The 13,971-nt window shown below is 41.0% G+C and overlaps 2 protein-coding genes across 5 annotated transcripts in view; one reads left to right on the forward strand and one right to left on the reverse strand.

Annotated features, from left to right (window-relative positions):
* fam168a (family with sequence similarity 168 member A) overlaps positions 1-9,880 on the reverse strand; it is a 47,987-nt gene extending 38,107 nt beyond the window's left edge. For all 4 annotated transcript variants that reach the window (XM_084063834.1, XM_084063833.1, XM_084063831.1 and 1 more), the window contains exon 1: positions 9,659-9,880. The gene's annotated coding sequence lies outside the window, so the exon portion shown is untranslated. The remainder of the gene's footprint in view (positions 1-9,658) is intronic.
* A 2,349-nt stretch (positions 9,881-12,229) lies between these two features.
* Positions 12,230-13,219, forward strand: LOC311050094 (manganese-dependent ADP-ribose/CDP-alcohol diphosphatase-like; the record flags this gene model as incomplete). Its single annotated transcript, XM_084064060.1, has 1 exon — positions 12,230-13,219. The coding sequence occupies one exon, from the start codon at positions 12,230-12,232 to the stop codon at positions 13,217-13,219; it is 990 nt and encodes a 329-aa protein (XP_083920186.1).
* Between the last annotated feature and the right edge of the window lie 752 nt (positions 13,220-13,971).

Here is a 13,971-nt window from a genome sequence, read left to right on the forward strand (position 1 = left end):
GTATAGCATACACACGGCTAGTTATGGCTCTTCGTGGAGAACATACAATAGAATACCCCCACCCCCCCCCCCCCCCTCCTACGTAATACCTCCACAAGGCATCTGCTCTGTGGGCACCGTGTCAGAAACAGTGGGCGTCATCACACTACACAGCACCAGCATAGAAATACAAGTGAATAGGGCTTGTTGAAATCCCCAAGGCTAGGGGTATTTCAGTCATCAGGGAAACACACACACACACACACACACACACACACACACACACACACACACACACACACACACACACACACACACACACACACACACACACACACACACACACACACACACACACACACACACACACACACACACACACACAGTTTAACCCTTTAAAATCGGGAATGCATCCGTGTAACCACTTAAACCATTATTTTGTACTTCATAAATAGCAGATATATACAAGCTCATGAGCTTGTACATCTGCAATCTTTTTTGAATACTGACACTTTGTGAAAATCAGCAAGCATTTTTTACTCAAATCTTTGCTTCTGGGGGGGAGGGGGGGTCCCTGGATATAAATATTTTAAGATGGGGTTGGGGCCAAATACATATAATCTTGGGGGTCCTTGACATGAAAGACGACTGATATTTCAGAAAACTGTTAGGACATTTTAAGATATTTTGTAGAATCTGAACCTCAGGCCTTAATGGGTTAAAAATAAGACTCTAAAGAGTAAGTAAGACTATGCTTTTATTGTTCGCAGTCATAAGGGACTGTTTAAAAACGGAGCTCACCCTGGGAGTGTTTCTTTTGAGCGATTCATTTCAATCCCAATTACGTAAAACAAAACAAAATTGTTAGCTTTTTTCATGTTAACATTTTGTGTCGCTGACAACTGGATCCTTTCTGCTACATTTCTAGCGCAAATATGAATACTGTATGATTGATGGCATTTACCATCCCATTTACCCTTCTATTCTACTGGTGCTTGGATTTTGGTTTCTTATGGCACTTAAGCTACCGAAATCTAACTAATAGCTGATACTAACTGGAGCAAAATTACCCCACACTCTAGTAACCAAGCACAGATCTATGAGAGAGATAGAGATCTATATTAATCCTGCGAGGGTAAATGGTAAATGGTGCATTTATATAGCGCTTTTATCCAAAGTGCTTTACATTGATTGTGCCATTAACCCATTCACACACACATTCATACACCGATGGCGGAGGAAACCATGCAAGGCACCAACCTGCTCATCGGGAGCAAGTAGGGGTTCAGCGTCTTGCTCAAGGACACTTCGACACTAACTCTGGGGGAGCGCCCCAGCCCGGGATCGAACTGGGAACCTTGCGGTTTTCCAGTTCACTCTACCCGGCCACTCTACCCCTGAGCCACTGCCGCTCCAGGGAGGAAATTCAGTTGCCGATGGCAGTACAGCAGTAAGGGCTTTATGGTTGGTTCCATTTAGGAAGTGGGGTAATTATTCAGATTTGTTAACCCATTAAGACCTGAGGCCGATAAAAAAAATGTTTTCTAAATCCTAACGCTTTGAAAAAAAGATATATATTCAAAGATTTGCACAAATTTTCACGATTTTACAAAAATAGCAGATCTATGACGTCGACGCTCTACAAATCGGTTTATATTCTCTGTGAATGAAACGAGTGTTACGATTGGTCGAAAAATATTGTTTCCGGGGCAAATACGTATGACGGAAGTCCCGCCCCTATAGACACTCAATGCTTTAGGTGGTGGCCAGGCTTTTCTCTTGGCAGAATGAGTCAGGCTGGGAACGAGGCTACAGAATCACTGATCTAAACCAAAAGGTAAATCCAAGGACAACTTGATGAAATCAAAAGGCCTCTTTTTTTCCCCATTCAAGTCTACCCTGCCTGCAGCAAGTGGCACTGTACTGCTCCTGGGCTATTTTAGATCTAGGGCAGCTCCAATGCACTGAGGGACAGCATCTCACTTCTTCCCTGGCTATAAAGACATCTCTTCTGTCACACACCTTAGGGCTTTCACACACTGGATTAACACATTCAATCCGGGAAGGCATCAGTGTCCTTTTAGATTTGAGTTATAACCAATATTTTATACTTTTGGCTGTTCAAAAAGAGCAGATCTACAAGCTCATAGCGGCACAGAGTGAAAGATCCGAGAAATCGTGCAAATCTTTGAATATATATATATTTTTTAAAGCGAATATTTGTCAAATGTTTCGTTCCAGGGACCCCCAGACGCAAAGATTTGAGTTATAAATGTTTGCTTTAAAAAAATGTATATATTCAAAGATTTGCACAAATTTACAAGATCTTTTAAAAATAGCATATCTACAAGTTTGTGTCACGCCACTCTGTGCCGCGTTATGAGCTTGTAGATCTGCTATTTTTGGATAGCCAAAGAAATCTAAAAATGACACAGACGATGTCCGCGGTCTTAATGGGTTAAATGACAGTATTGCACTGGCTGGAACTCGGCAGGTGGAAACCTTGTATGTCCAAGACCGTTTCTTTTCAGGAAATGGGGGGGAAAAACAGAACATGTGTTACAATGAATGCAACGTAGTTATTATTTAGACACAAGCTCTTGTTAATACTTTTCATTGGTTAGATATGTATAAAACAGACAGATTTAACCACTTTCACTTTCAAAAATTGGCGAAAATAGCTGCTCTGTAATGTGTCACGATGTAGCGCATTGTGAGCTCGTAGATCCTCTATTTTCACTGCTTTTGTGCGGCACCCTTATACTCTTGTTCATTCCCTGAAAAAAAAGTTTAAATATGGAGATACAAGGTTTCTAACCGACGGCAACAAAATGTGTTCAGTGCTTCCTCACTTTGAAGATGTTGGTCACACACACAGCTCTGCGGTTCTACCACATTTATTATGTATTTACTGTATTTTTACAGTTGTATTACCAACTGCAAGCTGCACAGAAACTATGGGGGGAAACTATGCAAGTTGGAGGTTGGCCATGTAACTAATTGATAATCAAATTAATTGGCAACAAGGCAACTATTTTATAAATCAATATTTATTACAAAAGACATAGTTGGTGCTGCTTTAATACAGTATGTATGTACACACACACACACACACACACACACACACACACACACACACACACACACACACACACACACACACACACACACACACACACACACACACACACACACACACACACACACACACACACACACACACACGATTAACAGCTGAAGTCTAGGACTCTTGCTGCAGAGTCCATGACATGCAACCAATATCTTGAAGACATACGGGCAGCAGACAGGTAATAACATACAACCTTTTCAGGCCTCAAGTGGAATGAAAAATAATTTAAGGTACTATTGAATCCATTTTATGTTTCCACAAATCCCATTTTTTTCCCTCATAACATTTTTTGGGTGTGGATTTTATATATTTTACCCATTTTTAACGTTAGAATGTTTATGTAGCTAATCATCTACAAAATAAAAGGCTGTGGCTTCTTACCCCATTCAATCCGGGAACGCATCCGTGTAATTTTAGAAATCTTTGGCTATTCAAAAATAGCAGATCCACAAGCTCATAGCGTGGCACCGAGTGCCGCGCTATGAGCTTGTATATCTGCTATGTTTGAAAAATCGTGCTTTTTTTTGGCCAATTCTTTGAATATATAATAGCGTTAGCATTTTTTACTCAAATCATTGCTTCTGGGGGTCCCTGGAACAAATTAGTTTGAGATGGGGGTCCACGGTCAAATACATATACATGTGTTATCAGTGGTGCTCCAACTTTTTCATGTCAAGGACCCCCAAAATTATATGTATTTGGCCGCGGACCCCCATCTCAAAATATTTTGTTCCAGGGACCCCCAGAAGCAAATATTGGAGTTAAAAACGTTCGCTTTGAAAATATATACATTCAAAGATGTGCACAACTTTTCACGATTTAGAAAAAAATAGCCAAATAAATCTAAAATGACACAGATGCTTTCCCGGTCTTAATGGATTAACGCAGGGGTCTTCAACAGGGGGTCCGGGACCCCTAGGGGGTCCTCAGAGTTACTACAGGGGGTCCGCCAAATCTTTGTGTGATATGATTTTTTTTTTTACATTAACCACTTGAACCCTAGCATCCCTTGAGTAGAACTTAAGCCAAAAAAAGCAGATCTACAAGCTCACAACGCCTCGTGCTGCGAGGCGTTGTGAGCTTGTAGATCTGCTATTTTTGGCAAAGAGTTATAGTGTAGAGGGGAAAAAGAGCAGCAAAAGTTTATCTGAAATACATTTTTTTTTACAATATAGAGGGGGTCCCTGCTGCATCTCTCTCTCAGCTAGGGGGTCCGTGGCCTGAAAACGTTGAAGACCCCTGGATTAATGGGTACCCAATTTTTAAAAGCTAGAAATCCAAGAGTTGGAGGTCATGCACAGGCATTAGTATCCTGAGCAGTGGCCATGGCCATGGCATCAAGTAGTATATCAGGATGCTGACACAGATGAGAGTGAATCAACAGATTTGATTACTGGTCAGTGGTCAAGCAGATAAATGTTATAGGCATAACTGAGCTTGTAGATCAGCCATTTCTGGTGAAGATATTTAGTGTAGAGTGGAAACAGGAGGGGGCCTAGTATAGAGCTCTTGGGAATCCGGTAAGTATATGGTTTAAGTGGTTGATCACATTGAAAAATTGGGTTGAAACCCCATACCGTAACTTAACCATCACCTGAACCGCATGACCTAATAGCACCACCATTTTTTAATTGCTACATATAGCAAGAACCTGGAATTTGGCACATTTATCAACATTATTTGGATAATGTTCTAAATTAATGCTGGCCTTAATAAATGCTGTGATTCTTAGTTTTTTTGTTGGTTGATGGCTTCTCTGTTGATGGTCGCTTTGTTATATTATATATATTAACATATTTTCTTATATATCCGTCAAATCTCCAAATTCTGCACAATTCCGTATCGGTATTGGTTTTGAAGGCTGAATTAGGCTACAGTAAAAGTTATGTAATATTCTGCACTTACATGACTTTTCTAGGTGCTCTATAATTTGACTTTACCCACCTTAGTTAGTTCTAGGCATTACTGATGATTATCAAAAATCTCGCTCTGTAAGTATTTTGTGAAAGCACCAATAGTCATTCACATAATATCGTCACAATATTGATAGATATTTGGTTAAAAATATAGATAATTTTGAACTTATTGTCCTTCATTCCATCTACACCTTAACTGCTAAAATGATTATGTAACAACTAGGCAACCATAATCATACTGGGATGCAGTGTTTGTACATGCATCAGAACATAAAACACAATAGCTGAGAATGCCAAACATTACTGCACTTTAAACTACATATTCAAGTATGCACCACAGGGTTAATTCGGGTTTTCATTCCAATCCAACATTCATATCTTTACTAATTCTTTCTAAAATATTTTTACTAATTAGTAACGCTAATAACTAAACTAATTAGTAAAATAACATATTGGGTTGTAATGAAAACCTAAAAACATACAATCTACACATCACTACAACACAAATTAACACTACTACACAAATTAACTACAGTATATCCACCTTACATTAAAATGTCAATATAATGAATGCAATTACAGCTAGCAATGACACCTAATATATATGACTGACAGACAGTTGAATGTTTTAGGAGGACCTGACCTCACACCATTTATCCTGGTCATCTATTGCCTGTTACATCTCTCACCTGCCACTGTCGGCATGCACACACATACATGAAAAGGCACTAGTGTACACACACACACATACACACACACACACACACACACACACACACACACACACACACACACACACACACACCTAAGATCAAATGCCAAACAATGATGGATGCTGAGTCTGACAACAACAATCAGTAACCTGTTCAGTTAGGATTTACAAGGCCTGCTTTCTGACAGCATATTGATGACTCATCCCCAGCTCAACCCCTCTGATGCAGAGATATTTCACAGTAATTGTACTTACAACTGGAGATAACAACAAGTACTCATAAATTGCTCACCAACAACTCCCCCCGCTTTAGGTGAGAGTGCTGGTAGCAAACGCATAAAAATACACAACAAAGTGACAGTTAAAAACATAATATGATAATAATCACCTATTCCAGTGCTGAAATTGATCATCTAAACCAAATGCCAAATCCTTTGTTTGACACCTTTATGAACAAACACAATGTCAACATCTGCTCTTGATAGGAGGAAGGGTCTTTGCCTGCATTTGACTGACTGACTGACTGACTGAATATGATACGTGCCAAGATGGCCAAACGACATCACATCTGGAAATCATCTTAGGAGCACTTGGTTCATTGATCTGTGATGAGCAACTCATTAACTGGTCCAAACCACAAGGGAATGAAGTGCTGGAGAGACACGCAGCATCTGTAGCAGAACTGCTGGGTCTGGAACATGAAGTGACTCCAGCCTTTCTCTGGTCTGACAGTTTTATGGCTGCCATTGTCCAGCCCACCATTCAACAACACAGACTGCACGCAATGCAACCCACACCAATGCACACTGGGGCTTCTGTGGAAGCATTAACTGTAGCCCGGGGCTTTAAAATATCACACTAGATTTGATTTGGCAGACATTTCAATGTGAAATCTAATATTTTTTATTCTAAGTAATTCTTTGTAGTTCTGTAACCGGTGCTAAAGCAGAATATTATGAAATGCACGTACCCTCAGCAGCTATACTAAAACAGCAATAGAGTGTGCCTTTTCCTAACTGGATTCACAACAACGCCATGTATTATTCACCCAAACCACATCTTTTGGCATAATAAATATATGGGTTCCATTAAAATATGTTCTACCTATTGGCAATTGAGAGCAAGAAGATCTGTTGGCTATTGACTGAGACATCACTAAATAGCATACTTTCCACTTCATGACTCATGTCTAATTTATAGGGATGTAATCAATAAAATACAAAACAGAAGAATAAACTAATTCCCACTTAAGTAATTGAGGTTATATTTAGTCGTTAGAAGCAAATACATTGTCAAATTGTTATGTCTGCGCACCAAACACACTGAGAAACATTCCTCAACACAAGATTAAATGTGATTCCTATTGCTGGTAATATGTGCTACCATACAGGGATCCACTAGTACACTGGTTCTCAAAGTGGGGTCCGGGGACCCCCAGGCGGGGTCATTGAGGGGCTTCCAGGGGGTCCCGAGCAGAATGAGGAAGTCACTTAGAGCAGGGGTCTTCAACAGGGGGTCCTCAGAGCTACTACAGGGGGTCCGCCAAATCTTTGTGTGATATGATGATTTTTTTTCCTTAACCACTTGAACCCTAGCATCCCTATTCTGAGGAGAACTTTAGCCAAAAATAGCTGATCTACAAGCTCACAACGCCTCGCAGCGCGAGGCGTTGTGAGCTTGTAGATCGGCTATTTTTGGCAAAGAGGTATAGGTGTAGAGGGGAAAAAGAGCAGACCAAATAAACTCTTTCTCAGCTAGGGGGTCCTTGGCCTGAAAACGGCCTTGAAGACCCCTGACTTAGGGCAATCTACAAGGTTAGAATGTGGGGCCAATGTGCAATGATTTGTGAGCAACTAGATAGATAGAAAGATAGATAGATAGATAGATAGAGAGATAGAGAGATAGAGAATATTTCTCTTAATGGAGTCCCTGGCACAAGATCTTTTCAGATGGGGGTCTGCGTCTGCGGCCAAATACAATACAAGTCAATTTGGTGGTCCTTGACATGGAGATGCCACAGTGAGCCTATATTTACCCGGTATATAAGCCTATTATAATTCTAAATGGGTTGGGGGGGGAGGTCCAACTGCACGTCCATCAGACTGGCATTCATTCACATTCCAGAGATAAGGAGCAGCCCAACAGTACAGCCATGGTTTGGGTTTGGGTGGACAGAAACGGTCCCACATTGAAACACAAGCTTCTATCCGACACCATTTTGAAAAAGCCCACTGATATGTAGATAACAACTGAACTGTGCTGCTGCTGAGATGCAGGTCCATGCCACCACACACACACACACACACACGCACACACTGTGTTTCTGCTGCAACATGAACATTACATGACCGTTCCCAAGCAAAAACACATTAATATCCAGATAAAGATTGTTAGGAAGCATTACCTCGTTCGATCCTTTTAAGACACAAGTGTCGCTCAATACAAAAAATACATATTTTCAATATGGGAATAAAACAATAAGCCTTTCGGAGTGTCGGCACTTATTGTCCCGTAGTTGAAAACACGTTATTTCGTCAAGCTAAACGGCTTCTTGCGACTGAGTATAAATATGACCAATTAATCACTTAGAGCTCAATCATCCTTCATTGTACGTCAAATAAGAGAAAATCCGATCTACAAGCTCACAAACATGTCAAATAACGTGCTACGGTGCGGCGGAAGATCGGGTTTGCTTTGTCAGATCGGCTATAATCTCCGCCGAACCGTCTGTGCCAAATAAAACGGTCGCCTCTTTTCACCCGAATGTTTACCCATTTACGCCGACTGTTCGCCTGTTATGATGACAACGTGCCCCTTGCTGCCAGGGTTCATGTGGTTAATAATAAGACAGTGGATGTTAGTTAGCGTTTAGCTTTGTCCACTAACCCGCTGTAGCGAATACCAAAACGCTCGCCCCAAAACACAGTCGCCCCGGGTCTAATCCGGCGACCTCGGAACAGTCGCCACCTGGTAATCCTAAACGTGGCCTCAGTAAACTATACCTAAACCTAACCTTATTCCTAAACGTGACCTCAGTAAACGATACCTAAACCTAACCTTATTCCTAAACGTGACCTCAGTAAACTATGCCTAAACCTAACCTTATTCCTAAACGTGACCTCAGGAAACTATGCCTAAACCTAACCTTATTCCTAAACGTGACCTCAGTAAACTATGCCTAAACCTAACCTTATTCCTAAACGTGACCTCAGTAAACTATGCCTAAACCTAACCTTATTCCTAAATGTGACCTCAGTAAAAATATGTCTAAACCTAGCCTTATACCTAAACATAACCTCTGTAAAACTATGCCTAAACTTATTACTAACCTTATCCTCAGTTAAACAAATACAAAAATGCAAGCACCGCTGGAAGGTAATTGTAAAATAGGGGCAAGCGTGTTTTGGGGCGAGCGTTCCGGTTACCGCTATAGCGTCTCTGCATCACTCTCTCTCTCTCTCTCTTTCTCTCTGTATGTGTGTGTATCTGCTCTGCTGCACGCGCTGCTACAGTCAGCCAGACAGCTAACCGTTCATTACCGAAGCTAACTGAGATTAGCTTAGCTTCGTTTAGTAACAAATCCTGCCAGCCGGCTCTGAGTGAAGTGAAGCCGGTAATGGAAATGACCGCAACGTCTTTGTCAAGTTGGCAACAACAACGACTAGTCGGCAATGTGACAGTTATGACGAGCAACAATAAGCACCGGTTAAATAATAATAATGTACTAGCGCTGCTAGGCTAGGCTAAGCTACCAAGCTAACCGCTGTAGCTAGCTACCGAACGGAGGACAATTGAAGGGATACAGAGAGAGAGGGGGGGGCTCACACACATACACACACACACACTCAAAACGACCACCACCGAGTATCAAACTCATTCCTTTACATCGCTGACATCCATGACACCCCGTACAGGACTTACCGTACGAAGAGATTCCTTTGTGTTATTATTCTCTGTGTGTCTTGTCTTCTTGTTTGTTAAAGGTCTCGTTGTGGGTCTTTTCTGTTCTCTCTCTCTGCCTCCTCGCAACGTTGCAGATCTGATCTGATGGGGCTTCAGCAGCGTTCCAGGGGCAAAGCTGTGGCTGGCTGCGACGCTGCTAGGAAGGAACACGCAGCAGAGACTACACACACACACACACACACACACACACACACACACACATACACACTAGAACAGCCACGGTGTGGGGGATGGGGATGCATGGTGGTCGGGGAGGCAGTGATGGATGCAGAGAGATGATGCTAGGGACCAGTGGTGGAAGAAGTGCTCACATTTTGTACTTTAAGGAAAAGTATCAATGCCACAATGTAGAAATACTTTGTTACAATATAAATATACTTAAGTACTGAGAGTAAAAGTACTCATTATGCAGAATGTCCCGTTTCACATCAAATGTCTAAAATGTCAAAAAAAAATCCTTTGAAAATAGCAGATCTACAAGCTCACAATGTGTCGGATCGCAACGCATTGTGAGCTTGTAGATTGGCTATTTTTGAAATAGCCGAAGTTTAAATAGGGCTGAAGTGCTTAATGTATGTTTTGTAATAATAATCCAAATCTACAAAGTAACTAACTTAAGTTTTCTAATAATTGTAGCGGAGTAAAAAGTACAATATCATATGTGACTCTAACTTTCTTTCTTTGGATCCCCATTACTGCACTTGCATAATAAGCATGGCCATAGTCTTCCTGGGGTCCATGACACAGACAATATAATAATCATCACACACAACAGACACAAATAGTTCACACCTGTACATTCAGGTACATTACTGTAGGAAAATAAACAATATGACACTCTTGCATAAGTTAACACATTTACAATTTCATAACGTATAAGGAAAAAAATGGGATTTCACCCTAGCGTGACCATCCCAAACTTTTGTTTTGTTCATTGTCTTCAAAATGTGGGAAAATGTGTAATTACTCATTATAGTATTATTATTATTAGTAGTAGTAGTAATATTATTATTGTTGATGTTATTGATTATTACTATTATTAGTGGTGGTGGTGGTAGTAGATTCTAGGTACTGCATAATTAATACCAATAACATGCCCAATGGTTACACTGCAAATATCGTCTCACCTGAACAAGGTAAAATATTAATTCACTAACCACTAAACCATCAAAACGCAAGTTGGATGACCTCTACTCGTTATTTCTAATGTATTCAAATATGCAAATGTTCAAATTAAATAATTATGCATGATACAAAAATGTAGCAAGCAGAAATTGATTCTACTTACAAAATGACCTCAAGATCATCTGAGAAACTTTTGGAAGCGGCAATTATTTATCAGATTGTTCTACGTTTTGCCCTGTCTACTAAGACAGCGAGTGGTTCTTAAAGTGGGGTCTGGGGACCACCAGGGGTCCTTGAGGGGGGTCGCCAGTAAAATGAGTTTAATTTCACCAGCTAGAAGTTATCCCAATAAGAGAATGTACTGTATAAGAAAGACTATTCAGAATCAGGTCATAGGTTTCTCTCTCTCTGATGGTTGTAGAATTCTGCACTAAATCTAACCTAGCAACAAAACATCTTCTCTTATGGGGGTCCCTGGCACAAAACCTTTTCAAGATTTCCTTATACATTACATCTTAGGTCTGCAGCCTTATATGTATCAATTTGGGGGTCCTTATTTGAGAACCACTGCTCTAAAAGCCCCACTCCTAGTCCACACCAAATTGGTTTGGCCAACATTGACAAGACTTGTCGTCTTGTATTAGAGCCCGACTGATGCCAGATTTTTGGGTCAGATGCTAATTCTGATGCGGATTGAAAAACGTAGATTTGATTACATTTCTATTTGAGAACTTTGAACTTAAAAGCAAACAATACATACAAATAAACAAATATATTAATAGCTTTTTGATAGATACAAAATGATGTGGATGTTAGGATCCACATGGGAACGACATGGCTCCAATGTGTGATCTTGGACTTCATGTGATCAGCCTGTGACATCAGTCATCTATGACATAATAATATCTATGACGTATGACTCCAAATTTGATCAGATCCCCATTTCCTGCAATATAAAATTAAATTCAAATATAAAATAAATAAATACAACATATTGTGAACAAAGTCATTAAAGTCAATTTTACTATTGAAAACACATTTCCCTGCTTCTGATGAATTATATTGTCCTAATGAATAGGGAGACCTTCATTATTTTCATTATTTATTTCATGCACAGACTTCATGGATTTTATGCATGGACTTACATGACTCCTTGGTGCAATATTACATTACAGACACACTTTACATAATGTAACAATAACTAATCGAAAAATGAAGGTCTCCTTCTTATCATTCATTACAAGGATAATATCACACCAGAAACAGTAGGTATAAAGTAACCTAAAGGTCATTATAGTCATAATGACCTCATCATGCAATTACATCACAAGATTGTTTTATATACAGCTGTCCCATGATAAGTTCTCAATGTCCTAGGACATTGAGAACCTACTTAGGACAGGAATGGATGACAGTTACTCTCAGACACCACTGTTTACATTTGGAGTTATATCAGACATTCAGTACGCTGACATAGATGACGGGTGTGTCCACTCAAAACAGCGATACTACAGAAACAGCTTACAACTCCTACGAAATGCGCTGGAAGCGTGGTCCATGTCAGCTGTCAAACCGAAATTCATCCTTCAGCTCGGAGATATACTCGACGGTGTCAACAAGAAAAATGAGACATCAGAACAAGCCCTGGTCACACTGATGAGCGAACTCACCTCCAGTCCTGTTGAAGTTCACCATGTGTGGGGAAACCACGAGTTCTATAATTTCAGCAGGACCACATTGTTCAGCTCAAAGCTCAACAGCTCAACCCACTGTAACGAGGCCAATGGTCCCCAAACCGATGATATCTACGCCTACCACTTCAGCCCCGTACCCAAGTTCCGGTTTGTTGTGCTTGACCCCTATGATGTGAGCGCCATTGGGAGAGAGGAGACAAGTGTACAATACAGTAATGCGCTGACACTTTTAAAGCTACACAATGACAACGAGGACCTCAACTGTCCTCCAGAAACTGGAGGTCTGAAGAGAAGGTTCGTGAGGTTCAATGGAGGGTTCAGTAAAGAGCAACTGGATTGGCTGGACAGTGTTTTAACCTTGGCTGATGAGAGAAGTGAAAGAGTTACTGTTGTCAGTCATCTCCCTGTACACCCCAACTCCACTCAACCACTCTCTCTAGCCTGGAACTATGATGAGCTGCTGACCATTCTACACTCCCATGTCAGCGTGGTCTGTTACATGTGTGGACACGATCACGGCGGCGGATACCACAAGGACAAAGATTCAGGAGTGCACTACCTCATTTTAGAAGGGGTGGTTGAGACTCCCCCTGGCAGCGATGCCTTTGGCACAGTCTCTGTTTATGACGACAGAATGGTTCTGAAAGGGAATGGAAGAATCGCTGATAGAGAGATGCTGTTTCCTGTGATTCCAAAGTAAATGGTACATTTCTTTAGTCTTTATAAAAAGCACTTTACAATGTGCATTACATATAACCATTCACACGCTGCATGGTTTCCTCACAGAAAGTGACAAGTATGCTGATGTTCTCTGGCTTAAGCTACAAATTCCAACAAAATACAAACAAGGGACTTCCAGTGGTGTCAAACATATAAGTGGATTGACTTCCTTGGCCCAGTGGCAGCATGCACAAGAGAGTTGGCACTGGTCTGCAGTGTTTGTGTGCCGCTGACGGAGGGACGGTAGGGCACACAAATATCTACATGCAGATGAACGCTGTTCTAGGCTGCTAGATGTTATGCCATAGAAGGGCAAGGTATGGACACTTATGTTCTCATTGGAGTGGATGATAACTATATGTAGTGCAGTACCATCAACATAATTATACATGGAGGCTAGACTATGACAACAGTACTGGTCGTAGTGTGACATCACAGATCTCCAAATATGGGCATAAAGGGACACAGATAGACACAGTGGATTGTGGATTTATAGATATTTCTGGACGACCGCTGACCCGACCAACCTACCACTGGACACTGCAGTGCGCAGTCCCAGGGTCGTCAGCAAGAGACACGGCAAGTTTGAAATCGATGGGACGGACGGTTCATTGAATATGCAGGGACACACAAGCATTTATAGATAACATCTTTCATCTATCATTATCCATATTTGGGCATGGTTTCAGCCAGATCCATCCATTCACTTCCGTTAGGAGCACCTGGAACTTC

Source organism: Gymnoscopelus microlampas, assembly GCF_963454915.1.
Source record: "Gymnoscopelus microlampas genome assembly, chromosome: 8".
Classification (NCBI taxonomy): domain Eukaryota; kingdom Metazoa; phylum Chordata; class Actinopteri; order Myctophiformes; family Myctophidae; genus Gymnoscopelus; species Gymnoscopelus microlampas.